Genomic DNA, 13,298 nt, shown 5'->3' on the forward strand with positions numbered 1-13,298 from the left:
ATAATAGGAACAATTCCGTCATACATTATTGTTGCGTAATTTTAACAGTTTACACACCGCACGCAACGGAAGCTCTCAAAGGAAGAAATTTTTCCCGTTTTTACAACATTTTTCATATACGCTTACCGCTCTTATTGGCCACAGTGTGATGTTATTTAGGTGTATCCTCTAGCTTACCTCGATAAATGGGCTATCTAAAACTAAAAGAATTTTTCACTTCGAATCAGTAATTCCTGAGATTAGTATGTTCAAACAAACAAATCAACTCTTCAGATTCATATAATAGTATAGAATTTATAATGGAAATGAACAAAGTACCTTCCTAGTGCTTGTGGTACTGGCGGTCTCACTATTGTAAAGAAGGTAAAAAATTCCGCGATTGCACTCGCCACTGGAACTCATATAAGCCAGTATAGGCAGTGGCATGCATTTTATGGCACTAAACCTTGAAGCTAGGCTAATTTTTAACCAATAATAGCTCAGCACCTAAAAAATTTGTCGCCAGAAAAGAGACATAAGAAAATATTTTTGGCCTGAATGCCTGTGTACCTAACGCGATAGGCCTATATATCGATCCTATCACATCATGGGAAAGGATATACGTGGCCAAAAGTGGGTGCACCGGTTGCGCTTTTGTCTACCCCTTCAGTAATAAAAGGCGTTAGTAGGTATGTGTAATAAAAAAAAAAACAAATTGACATTCGGCTGAAGGACATGTATCCATCCCTATGGTAATTAAAAAAAAACCAAATGTCATAACATTTTGACAGATTGTGTTTTGGAGACGACGTTGATGTATAAAATATTTTTTAAAACATTATTTACATTATACTGTGCAATACTTACTGTATAAAATGTATGAAAAATCCCGATCTATGTGGTTGTCTACCGACTTAACCAATTTCGTGGACGGTGTATCAAGAAGGAACGCACAAAATGCGCCGGAACTTACTAAAACAGGCTTAAATTTATTGAAGAGTTTTCCAGCAGCTAGGGATGCTGTTTTAGAATACTTCGCCATGGTATTTCATGATGCTGTAAACGTCGCTATTAACCAATCCGATTATGAGGTAATTTTGTTATTATTATGCTATAACCTAAAATAATAAGGTATGTAGGCCTACTTCTGCCAAAGTTGTTACTATTAAGTATAAAGGGAGTCTGGCATAACATTTTAGTTAAAAGAATTAAAAAATATAACCCACCCGAAACTTCTAAAGATTGTAAACTTTTTAATGCTATCATTTGTGTTTTACCCCTTATAATGTTGTTTATGTATTTTGTTTCAGGCCGATTTAAGTTCAAATGGATCAGTAGAGAGTGTGAGCATGATAGGCCCTGAGCTATGTAACTTGGGCCAGTCCTGGGCACCTTTTATTGCTCCGTGGTGTATTAATCTAATCATAGATATAGCCACTAAAAAGTCTAATGTACCAAGTGAGTGAATAAAATTACTTAAGCAATAGTTTGGGGAGAAAAGTGTAAAGTACAATATGTTATTCCACTCATCTAAGTGAAATATGATGTGTTATTATATTTAGAAGCTTTTTTAGCATGTTCTAAAACTACGGAGCCAATTGCTACCAGCAGCATTTCTGGACAGATACAACCTAGTGACCTTAAAAAAACAGTGTATTCTCACTTAAAAAGCCGTTGGGGCAACTCTATGCCCCCCTTGTATTACAAATGTTCATGGGTAGTGGATACCATTTATCATAGCTTTTTTATCCCTATCATAATTAAAAAAAATCATATAAATTAATAAAGAAATGACACTGTTTAGTCATTCAGCACATTCAACATTTTCTGTCAACAAGTAGTTTTTAATCACTGTTTTGTTGTATATTAAATTAATCCCATTCTTTGACTTGTAACTCAATGATAGGACAATGTTACAAAGCTCTAGAATTGCAACTCTTTATAGGTTATTGTGAGGCTAATTTAGCTTGACTCAAATTATAATAAAATTCAAAAGAACAATAAAATTGTTTCTTCGTAGATTCCACCCTACAGAGTGCTGATCCCGTGCGAGTGTTATTGGACATAACAACACAAAATTTGACATTATTAAATGCGGAAGAAAGAGCTAAATGCATTGACATGATGCTTGGTAAGTAGTTGTAACTTGTAAGATATGAAACTTACTACATATAATATATTTCTTTAATTTTTTATATGTGCGTGGCAACGTGACCACAGTTCACCTGTGGGTAAGTAGAGTTGGGTCCAATAGTATGTCAACTGACCAGAGATCATTACCTCTCGGCTGTTGACAAAATTATGCCAGCCTATTGGAACTGGACATACATAGGCTGATCCTCGAACGCCACACAATATGTGGGGCACTATGGCAGGTTTTAATTGCTCTATGTGTTAGTGGAGAATTATTTAGTTTCTAGATTTCTATACATTGTGTTTCTCGTCCTTACCATAAATATTATCCAAATAATATTAATAATTTATTTGCATGAAAAAGTACAATAAAATAATACAAACCAGATTTAATAAATGGTATCATTCTATGTTTACAGTAGTAGACCATTGTCATTGTTATCTTTCAGAATGCTAACATGAAGCATTAGTTTCACCATTTATTAATGACCAAATAATGTTGATTTCTGGCTGAGGCTTAGACCTCAAAAGATCAAAGAAATTTAGTTCAAAATTGCCTATGACTTAAAGTTGATAATATACAGTGGAGACTTCATTAATCTGAACGATCTTTGTCAGAATTCTGTGAGATCACTAAAGATCCACAATTATTTACCAACACATAGTAATCACAAATAGTGATTTGAATCTCTATTATTCCGAATTTGATTATAACATTATATTAATTTTATTTAATTATCTTTTATGTATTATTAATTTGTTTTATTTTATGTGAGTAGAAAAATAACTAGATTTAAACTTAAATGGTAAATGAGATACATGCCTATGATTTGTTCGCTTCAGGATCGTGGGCTTGCTCATGGGCCGTAGGCTGGGTAGGTCGTGCGGAGCCGGCGCTGGTGGCCCCGCGTGCGTTAGCTCTGTGCGCAGACGCAGCGTGCGCTGTCCTCGCACATCTTGCGCACCATCCGCCTGCATTATTTCATGTGCGAGCTGCGCTGTCAGATCTATTTCAGGTAAGAAGTGGTAAATGGTGACTAACCACTAGTTTTAAGCATTTTTTCTATGTATGATTGTATTTTTTATGGAGATGTATATTCAGTGATCAGTAGGAATTTTGTATTTTATCTCAGCATGTGTGTCTACATTCTTTTGTTTCCAGGAAGCCATAAAAGAAGACAGCAGTCCAGAAAAGAAGCGCGATGTTATACCATATTTATTAAATCTGGCTTCAAAGTCGGAAATAGTTTTAAAAGCTCTCACACAGGACATTGAACAAACGTGTAAGTTAAATAATTAATACATAATTTATATAAAATGAATTAGCTAATTTATTATTATTATTATATAATATATTTTTAATATCATGAAATTTCAGTAACATCAGTAGAAAACAATTTTTAGTGTTAATGTTTTGTTAAATATATCAGAATTCATTTGGCAATGTAAGAGTACAATTATTTTCGATGGCTATATTCGCGCGCTTCTGCGCCCACGCACTGCGGTGGCAACATACCTGCTGCATGATTGGGCACTTTTACAATTTACAACAAAGTGTGTGACTAAGTGACTGAGACTAATTTACTTGTAATTTCCTTGTAAATAGTAACAGGTTATTTTAAAACATCCAGTTGTAAATTATGAAAAAAAAAACAGATCATGAAGCCGCTTCTCCTAAAGTTGGATTATACATGAACTGATGTTTTAATTCACAGTGACAGATGATGTGGTGGAGCGATTATGCGCTTTATGTGCATCGCAGCGTTACACGCCGGCGTGGGAGGGCGTGGGGCCTGCCTCACTGGTCACTCTCTTATTAAACGCCGACGTACATTGTCTTCTGCTGTTACTACGACATGCGCAGAAAAACATGTTCTGCAGACAATTGTTGGGTGGGTGACAGTTTCTGTAAAGACTTTTTTACGGTAATTTTAAATGTATTGACGTCCCATATTTGTTACTTGTTCTTATACAAGACGTTATTGCATTAAACATATTTATAAGTTAAAGGAGAATAATGTTTTTAAGTGTCCGAAATTAAATACTCTGTATTGGTCTGAGTTAGAAGTAGTTCAAACAACATAGCAGATTAACTTTTCAAAATTATTAAAACATTCAAGACAAGGGGTTTTTAATACAATGTGAATTTTTATGAAACTGTTTCTAAATTTCAGAATATTTGCTGCAAAAATTAGAATATGAAAGTCTGTTACCGGATAAAACGATACCATTGTTGATGAGCGCCGCGGAAGAAATAAACATTGTGAGAGAGAAGTTTCTGGACGGTAACCAACTTGAGAGGTATTCGCTAGCTCGAGTACTCATTTTAGTGTGTAAGTATTGTAAACATTTACATATTATTCATTATGATCCAACACGATTCAATTAAGTTCGTTTTTGAAATAAAACTTATGGATTTTATCGTGAATTTTTATCAATAATTGTAAAACGTAATGATATATTGTAACTTTGACTTTTCGAACGACTAACACCTCAGGTCTTCTCGTGACCAAGATGGATGGAAAGCCTACGAAATGTGGAAAGAAAATTATATTATAAAAATCGCGATAAAAATAGTTTTATTTCATTTTCTTACATTCGGGTAAACATAAAAATTAATTTAATCGGCTTTTACTGCTCTTATAGCTTTATAATAGTTTCACAGCATTTGTTACAAGATAAACATGTCTTCGATATAAGAAAAACAGTGAAAAACCCATCAAAACCTGTCAAGTATTTTTTTATCATCTAAATAGTACAAGTCATCATTAATAAATAGGCAAAAATGAGCCTTCTTATTAGGTTATCTTGCTATATTTCAGGTTATAACCAACCATCAGAATTTGTAAGCACAATAAGCTATTTCCTTCAATATTCGCGAGATGACCAGACCTTAGCCCTGCTAGTGCGGATCGTTTCTGGAACAATCACCATGCACACACCAAACGACTCGCCCGATATCAACGCGGACACCGAACGGTACCAAAACTTCATAAAGACTGGCGTTGAGTACGCACTGAGGGACGCCATGCTGTCAGATACGACGATAAAGCGATACTTCGTCGAAGGCACCTCTACCAGTGAACATAAGACGTATTTGCATTATCTGTGCTTGAATCTCATTACTTTGTTGAGGTAAGTTATTGTACGGCTCGATTACCGAAAGCTGGCACGTTGAAAGTACTCACACAAAAATTTACAGGGTGTATAAAAATTATTCATATTATAATTGAAGGGACAAGCATAGGTGTCAACAAAACATATTCTTTTTTGACTTTGTTGACGGGTAAGCTAAGTGTCGTCATAACATTAATTGATAGAAGTTACACACGCGCAGCTTCTGAATGTGTTTTACGCGCTAGTTTCGGTAATCGACCAAGAAAACTAGAAAAGTGGCAGGTCGATGCAGACATTCGAAGTGCATAAGTATAGTAGAACAGGTTTCAAAGCAAGATCTTGCAGGATTTCGCAGAAAATTAGGTTTTTGAAGTTCTTTCAAATACGTGTGTAGTTAATCTGTTGAAGTTTGTGTTGAATTCTCTTGATATCATTTATAATACATATAATAATATCAGCCCTGTATTATATACTTGCCCACTGCTGAGCACGGGCCTCCTCTACTACTGAGAGGGATTAGGCCTTAGTCCACCACGCTGGCCTAGTGCGGATTGGTAGACTTCACACACCTTCGAAATTCTTATAGAGAACTTCTCAGATGTGCAGGTTTCTTCACGATGTTTTCCTTCACCGTTAAAGCGAACGATAAATTCACAAAGAATACACACATGATTTTTTAGAAAAGTCAGAGGTGTGTGCCCTTGGGATTTGAACCTGCGGACATTCGTCTCGGCAGTCCGTTCCACACCCAACTAGGCTATCGTCGCTTTTTATATCATTTGATATCATTTGCTTATAACTTAATACATAATTGTAATATTAGTTAGGTGATTGTTCTAGTGTAATCTGTTGAGTTGTTATGTGTTTACGTACGTGATTGGAATGTATTTGATATGATTGTGCACTGCACAGATGGGAGAACTCGACGCGCGTGGTGCAGCTGCGCAGCCGCTGGGTGTCCCGCGCGGTGGAGGCGGCGGCGGGGCGCGCGGCGGCGGCGCTGTGCGAGCGCGCGGCGCTCGTGCGCGTGCGCGCGCCCTGCACGCCCGCGCAGCTCGACCAGATGCACACCTGCCACGCGCTAGCAGAGGTACGCCATACATGTGGTTCCATCCACAATAATATATTATTTGCATGGTTCATTGTATTGGGGCATTCCACGTGAAGCGGGTACGAAAAAAAATTCGATGTCTCAGATTTTCGTAATATTTGATTATGTTATACCTGTATACGTCCTCGATCCAGATACAAAATATTTTTAAAGTATAAAGTCTGGTTAGCGAGTTAAAGGACTTTGAAGTTTTGACTGGCCGGCTGGTATACGCCACTTCGATTCCAATTATCAAGTTTTTAAATGTTAAATTAAAATAAATAAAGCAATGAAATAAATACTTCATTTAATGATCTTTTTTATCGTATTTTTGGAAATTGAAAAAATATTTTTTTTCTTTGAAAAAAATATGTTTTAAAGTTTCAAATCCCTGCGAAGTTTCATAATGGGCTGAAAAGTCGTTTAGGAGCTAGACCGATTACAGTGCCGAAGCGCGGCGGTCGCCACAAAGAGCGAAGTAGTAAAAACTTTCAATTAAACTAAATACTTTAGATCAGAGTATTTTATCATGTTTTGCATTGCTCTAAGGACTCAATTACATCTGATTCTAATATAAAATAATATATTTATATTACTGACGGTGCACAACAACATTTGAAACTTGGCAAGTTTTATCTATATACAATATTGGCTATTTTAGTAGAAAAAAGTAATTATATGAATATGCCAACTTTGTGAAATACAAGTTTGAAACATTAAAATATATATGAGTAATAATAATAAATAGTTGTAGTAATAATAAATATGAGTTTGTGGCATTGATGTTCTAGCCTATATGTATAAGCGGTCGGGTGTCGTGATGGCTTTGTTTGATGGGTTATGTAAACTAGCTTGTGTCTCCAGGCGTTTTAGGTTACCACCGAGACCGTCAAATTGCCCTTCTGCCATGTGAAATGGCACGAAAATGAAATTCTGCATCTTAACTAAAATCCTGTTTGAAATATAACAAGTTAATACAATTAAATATTTTTAAAATATGTTGATGATGTTCTAGCTCATACATATAGGCTAGAACATCAATGCCACAAACTCATATTTATTATTACTACTACTATTTATTATTATTACTCATATATATTTTAATGTTTCAAACTTGTATTTCACAAAGTTGGCATATTCATATAATTACTTTTTTCTACTAAAATAGCCAATATTGTATATAGATAAAACTTGCCAAGTTTCAAATGTTGTTGTGCACCGTCAGTAATATAAATATATTTTTTTATATTATAATCAGATGTAATTGAATCCTTAGAGCAATGCAAAACATGATAAAATACTTTGATCTAAACTTCTAAAGTATTTAGTTTAATTTAAAGTTTTTACTACTTCGCTCTTTCTGGCGGCCGCCGCGCTTCGGCACTGTAACCGGTCTAGGTCCTAAACGACTTCTCAGCCCATTATGAAACTTCGCAGGGATTATCTATACAATAGTAACTATTTTTATAAAAAAAATAAAAAATATATAAATATGCCAACTTTGTGAAATTCAAGTTTGAAACTTTAAAACATATTTTTTTCAAAGAAAAATTAAATTTTTTCAATTTTCAAAAAGACGATAAAAAAGATCATTAAATGAAGTATTTATTTCATTGCTTTATTTATTTTATTGTAACATTTAAAAACTTGATAATTGGAATCGAAGTGGCGTATACCAGCCGGCCAGTCAAAACTTCAAAGTCCTTTAACTCGCTAACCAGACTTTATACTTTAAAAATATTTTTTATCTGGATCGAGGACATATACAGGTATAACATAATCAAATATTACGAAAATCTGAGACATCGATTTTTTTTTCGTGCCCGCTTCACGTGGAATGCCCCTATTGCATTATGATTCCGATTTTATTTTAATCATGACGTAATATGAATGTCACATAATAATTATAATAAATAACGTAAGTAGGCAATGACGGCTTATTTTAATAAACGGTCGCAATTTTAATCTTCGATCCGGTCCCAGGAATAAACCAATCAAAATAAGTCATTTGTAAGCATGTTACAAAGAAACTGATTGATCGATTTTTGGAAAGATCCATAAAGAGCATTTGATAACGTTTATGCATTTTTAGTAAGTTATATAGCTGCTAACATTCAGAAATTGTATGTTGTAGGTGTTGGACAGGATAGACATGTCTGGTACAAAGTCGCCGCCGCCGAGTGTGGAGGTCATTCTGAAGGTGGTGCAAGCTACCGTTAAGTATTTCTTCAGGTGTCTACATGAGAAAGGTAAATTTCAATTACTATTAATTGTTATTTTATATTGTGTTTTTTACAATTGTATTTAATTTCTCGAATCCTATTCAATGAAGAACCTCAGGTATAGGTCGATTATCTAGAGCTGGCGCGTAAAACACATTCGCATGTGCATACGAACATATTATGTGATTAACATATGTCAATAATCATGAAAATCCAATCCGAGTAAACAATCTGCACATGTGACGCATGTACAGTTTTATTGTACGTTTGCGCAATAGTGATGTGATTTTTGTATTTTTTTTGGGGTAACCGCTGCTTTCGTTTACGGGGGTACCGTGCGAACGCTATACTGGCGATTCCTTGGTTTATCAATCGCAGCAGCACCGATGTAGAGTCGTGAAAGAAGTGTGGGGAAAGGTTGGGAACATCCTAGGATGGGCGGAGGGGAAATATTCGCGGGCCCTTTTAGGCCTTAATGTTTTATGCAATCAAGAGGTATACTATACTGTATAATAATATCTAAAATTAGAACTCCCACTGCATATGCAAATATGGCAAGAAAGCTACAATTGGTTTTACCCTAATTCTCCATGACAGTACTTCACTCACGTCAAGGTGTCCCATTAAATGCGAGAGATTAGCTCTTACCACTTAAAACATGTTGCAGATATAATGGACAAGCTCCGAGGAGTTCAGACCGCCTGCCGGCTCCTGCGCAAGTTGTGTATACACAGCAAGTTGGCTCGTGCGGTCGCGCTGAGGGACCTGCTGGAAACTGCCATGTTTAGAGAGGAAAAGGTGTTTGGGAGTCGGAGTACGGTCGCCAATGCAATCACAGCGGGCAAGGATTGGACCAATGAGGACCTACTGATACATCTTAATCAGAGACATGTGAGTAAATATAATGTACAAGAATTTATTTGTTTTGTGTTTGATTCCAGTTGGTTTGGTTGAAATCAAAGGCCCGCGATGCAATACTTCTTTGAACAAAATGTTTACATTAATATAAAAATAAAATGTATAAATGTGTTACTTTTGCAAAAATTCATTCTTTCAGAAAACTTTTTTAAAAAACTTAAGTCATTCGCATGTCGCAAAATATTAATTATAATTATTGATGAAGCCTGGCCTAGAAATTGTTATCCGAAAGTAATTATTTCGATAACTATTTTTTAGTATGTATAGTATAATTTTCGTTTGCAATCCTTTTTTATTGAATCTAATGTTTTTCAGGGTCCAATGACACAGCTCACTCAGAGTCACACGTCAGTGTTTCACGCGGGTGTGATCGGGTCGGCGGGGCGTCACAACTCCGACAACAGCGCGCCGGTGTCGCCGGCGCTCTCGCATCACACCGAGTTGCTCATGGGCGCACTCATGGCGTGCATGGTGAGTATTAACTCATTCACTTTATTACTGAAAACCGATTTTAAATCGATTCAAAACTTTAAATCGATTTTGCTTAAAAATGTCAACCGTATTGTGGTGAAATCGATTGTATTATATCCGATAGTAATGCTCATAATTTCATTACGATATGAGGTGGTTGATCAGTCTATTTAAATTATTTTCTGTTTTTTACTGACGTAGACTTGCACATGGTTGATAGTATGGTTTATTTTGCTTAGCTTCAAGAGAAAACTATTTTTAATGTGTCGATATTTTATCTGACGAAAATCAGAAGGCCGGTATTTTGAGGCCTTTATTTTCTTCTTGTTTAATAGGATGGCGACACAGGAATTGCAGAAGGTGCGACGTCCGTGTCACTGCTACTTGTGGAATTGGTTTCCCCAGACGTCATGTACAACGGGCTACCGTGGCCAGATGAAGACTTCACCAAGGTATTTTGATGTAGTTAATTCGTAACCTTATTATTATGATGCATGCATGAGGATTGTAATGGAAATGAAATTATATATTTTCGCCTTTGATAGGTTAAAATACCTATAGACTATAAAGAATATCACACAATAAAAAGATTTTTGATATATCCTATTTGTTAAGAAAAAAAATAATTAGCTGTTTATCTTTAAGGTGTATATCACGCAAGATGTATTTTTGCGCGAAAAATGAATAATAAAGATACAGTATAAATATAGTTCGGTGTGTGTTGCAGCAAGTGAGCATCGAGCGCGAGCTGTACATGCGCGGCGCGGTGGAGCGCAGCGCCGTGTGCCGCGCGTGGCTGTGGCGCGCCGCCTCCGCGCGCCCCGCGCTCTGCGTCGCGTCCGCGCTGCTGCGCGCCGCCGCCGCCACGCTGCTGCACCGCCTGCGCGCGCATCTCGGTGCGTACCATACTTAAACATTACAGCGCCGTGTGCCGCGCGTGGCTGTGGCGCGCCGCCTCCGCGCGCCCCGCGCTCTGCGTCGCGTCCGCGCTGCTGCGCGCCGCCGCCGCCACGCTGCTGCACCGCCTGCGCGCGCATCTCGGTGCGTACCATACTTAAACATTACAGCGCCGTGTGCCGCGCGTGGCTGTGGCGCGCCGCCTCCGCGCGCCCTCGCTCTGCGTCGCGTCCGCGCTGCTGCGCGCCAGCGCCGCCACGCTGCTGCACCGCCTGCGCGCGCATCTCGGTGCGTACCATACTTAAACATTACAGCGTCGTGTGCCGCGCGTGGCTGTGGCGCGCCGCCTCCGCGCGCATCTCGGTGCGTACCATACTTATAATTATAATTATTATGTGTCAGTCATATGTTATGAAATATGTTTATACTCCCATTCCATTCTTTAAGGCTGTCCCCGGGAAAATGGCGCGCTGACCGCTTTTCTAGACGCTATCTATTCGGAATTTATATTGCGGTGATTTAATATTTTCAAAAATACTACCTTAACTTCATTTTTTTAAGAAATTATTCGTAAACCTTTGTATACTTCTGCCCGTAATTCGTAGGCTGTAAATGTGTGGGACGAATGCTCAAGGCCGTTATCTTGAGGAAGCGCGTTATGATCATCAAAACATTTAGAATTCCTTGACCTTATGGGTTTTCTTTATGATATGATTAATAAATTTTAAATCTTAGCGTCAATAAAAAAAGTTGTAGTTCTCAGTTCTAATAAAGATTGAAGCGTACGGTATTAATAGAAATTACTGTCCAGACCGGCACACGAACTCAGCGGAGATGGCGCGCGAGCGGGCGGCGCTGACGGAGCTGCTGTCGACGATGACGCTGGGCCAGCTGCTGCCGCACCCGCTGTGCCACATGCTCGAGCTGGCGCCCGAGCTCTCCGCCAGCGAGGTACCGACACCATGCACACATTGTTGTATCTTGTTTATTTATTTATCACATTTCCCGTCTTACATAAAAAACCTGAGTGCACCTGTTGCACTTCTACAAACTCCTTGGTAAATAAAAGGCGTGGGAGTGTGTGTATGTGTATTATGTGGGTGTGTGAGTGGTAAAAGAGAATTATACTTTTTGAATAAACTTGATTGCAATTTAAATCTGGACGCAGACTACATGTTGTGTTATTAATGAACTTATTCGTGAAGTTTTATTGTTACAGTTAGTGCAAGTCCTGCGCGACTGTTTGTGGAACTACACGAGAGACCATGTGCCTTCACCAGCCTTGTTTACGGGAGACTCTTCAGGTATATTAATAGGATTTTGGTTTGGTATTTGTAGTTATTCAGTGCTAATAAGCATATTCTCTTGTGTTTTTCCATCTTACCAAAGTCATTTGCGTGCTATGATTGTGAGACTATACTAGTATTGGGGATAATCTGTTATCACATGTAATAAAGTCTATCTATTTTAACACTCTTTTCCCTGCGGTTAATTTTCGATAAGATTTTCACCTTATTAGTTTTTATTAGGGAAATCATATAAGTACTATAAATCTCACAGATTCTGCACTGTATATGAACACTGCAAATGAGATAATTCTACTTTATTTGTTATGAGCCTTTTCCGCTACGAACGTCGCTAAAACACGGACGACACCAGCGCTACCTATTTAGAAGACCCAATTAAGTAATACCATAATCCATGGGAGTAAATTACTGGGATAAATAGTACCCTGTGTATTTATCCAGGATATTGTTCACCTGGTGTCCAAATTTTATCAAAATCCATTCAGTTGTTCCTTTGTTTACTTCTAACAAACATAGAAACATTTTCACAAATATTTAGCATTTATAATATTGGTAACATTGTTGTAGGTATACATTGGAGAGATCCTAGCACTTGCAAACCACCAGCTACTTACACCGACACATTGAGGCTGATCATACAGAAGAAAATATCAACTCTTGGACATCTATATCCTATCATGTTCTTAAATCTTGAACAAGACGCTGCATGATTTATAAATTATGTATTATAATAAATGTAAATATAATGAGAATGGAGACAATAAACTGCCTATTTTTATCTACTGTAGTTTGTTTTTATTTTCATATTACAAAACTTTTATATGTGAAAGAGTCTTAATTATAATCACCATCGGTCTCGCTTTCCATATATATTATAATTCTCTTTGGGTCTCGCCGTCTGGCGTATGCTGCTCACCGTAGGCCTATACTGGAATTATCTGCGTATGCTTCTCCGATCGGCAATCAAGACTGCAATATAATTCATTCATAATTTTAGCCTTTGGAAGTTAGTCACGTTATATTCAAATCAAATGATATTATAATTTTATAAACAGTAAAGTTTCATAAATTCGTAATGTTAAAATGTTACCAGCCACTGCATTCATAAATTAGAATGAGCTTTAGATAATATTCTGAGTAAAATTTGTCTGAAAATTTCTGAAA

The 13,298-nt window shown here is 37.2% G+C and overlaps 1 protein-coding gene across 1 annotated transcript; it reads left to right on the forward strand.

Moving 5' to 3' along the window:
* Window positions 1-744: 744 nt before the first annotated feature.
* Window positions 745-12,917, forward strand: LOC115452363 (integrator complex subunit 5). Its single transcript, XM_037443569.1, has 17 exons — window positions 745-1,070; window positions 1,290-1,437; window positions 2,000-2,110; window positions 2,956-3,128; window positions 3,275-3,395; window positions 3,828-4,004; window positions 4,287-4,445; window positions 4,935-5,247; window positions 6,142-6,319; window positions 8,454-8,568; window positions 9,209-9,432; window positions 9,775-9,930; window positions 10,266-10,382; window positions 10,658-10,826; window positions 11,639-11,778; window positions 12,047-12,131; window positions 12,702-12,917. The coding sequence occupies exons 1-17, from the start codon at window positions 855-857 to the stop codon at window positions 12,842-12,844; spliced, it is 2,745 nt and encodes a 914-aa protein (XP_037299466.1). The 5' UTR covers window positions 745-854; the 3' UTR covers window positions 12,845-12,917.
* Window positions 12,918-13,298: the final 381 nt, after the last annotated feature.

Source organism: Manduca sexta, chromosome 26 (genome assembly GCF_014839805.1).
Source record: "Manduca sexta isolate Smith_Timp_Sample1 chromosome 26, JHU_Msex_v1.0, whole genome shotgun sequence".
Lineage (NCBI taxonomy): Eukaryota > Metazoa > Arthropoda > Insecta > Lepidoptera > Sphingidae > Manduca > Manduca sexta.

Coding starts and splice junctions, on each gene's coding strand:
- LOC115452363 (XM_037443569.1), top strand. CDS start 855: ATGTATGAAAAATCCCGATCTATGTGGTTGTCTACCGACTTAACCAAT. Junction 2,111..2,955: donor ATGCATTGACATGATGCTTG/GTAAGTAGTTGT, acceptor TGTTCGCTTCAG/GATCGTGGGCTTGCTCATGG. Junction 4,446..4,934: donor TCGAGTACTCATTTTAGTGT/GTAAGTATTGTA, acceptor GCTATATTTCAG/GTTATAACCAACCATCAGAA.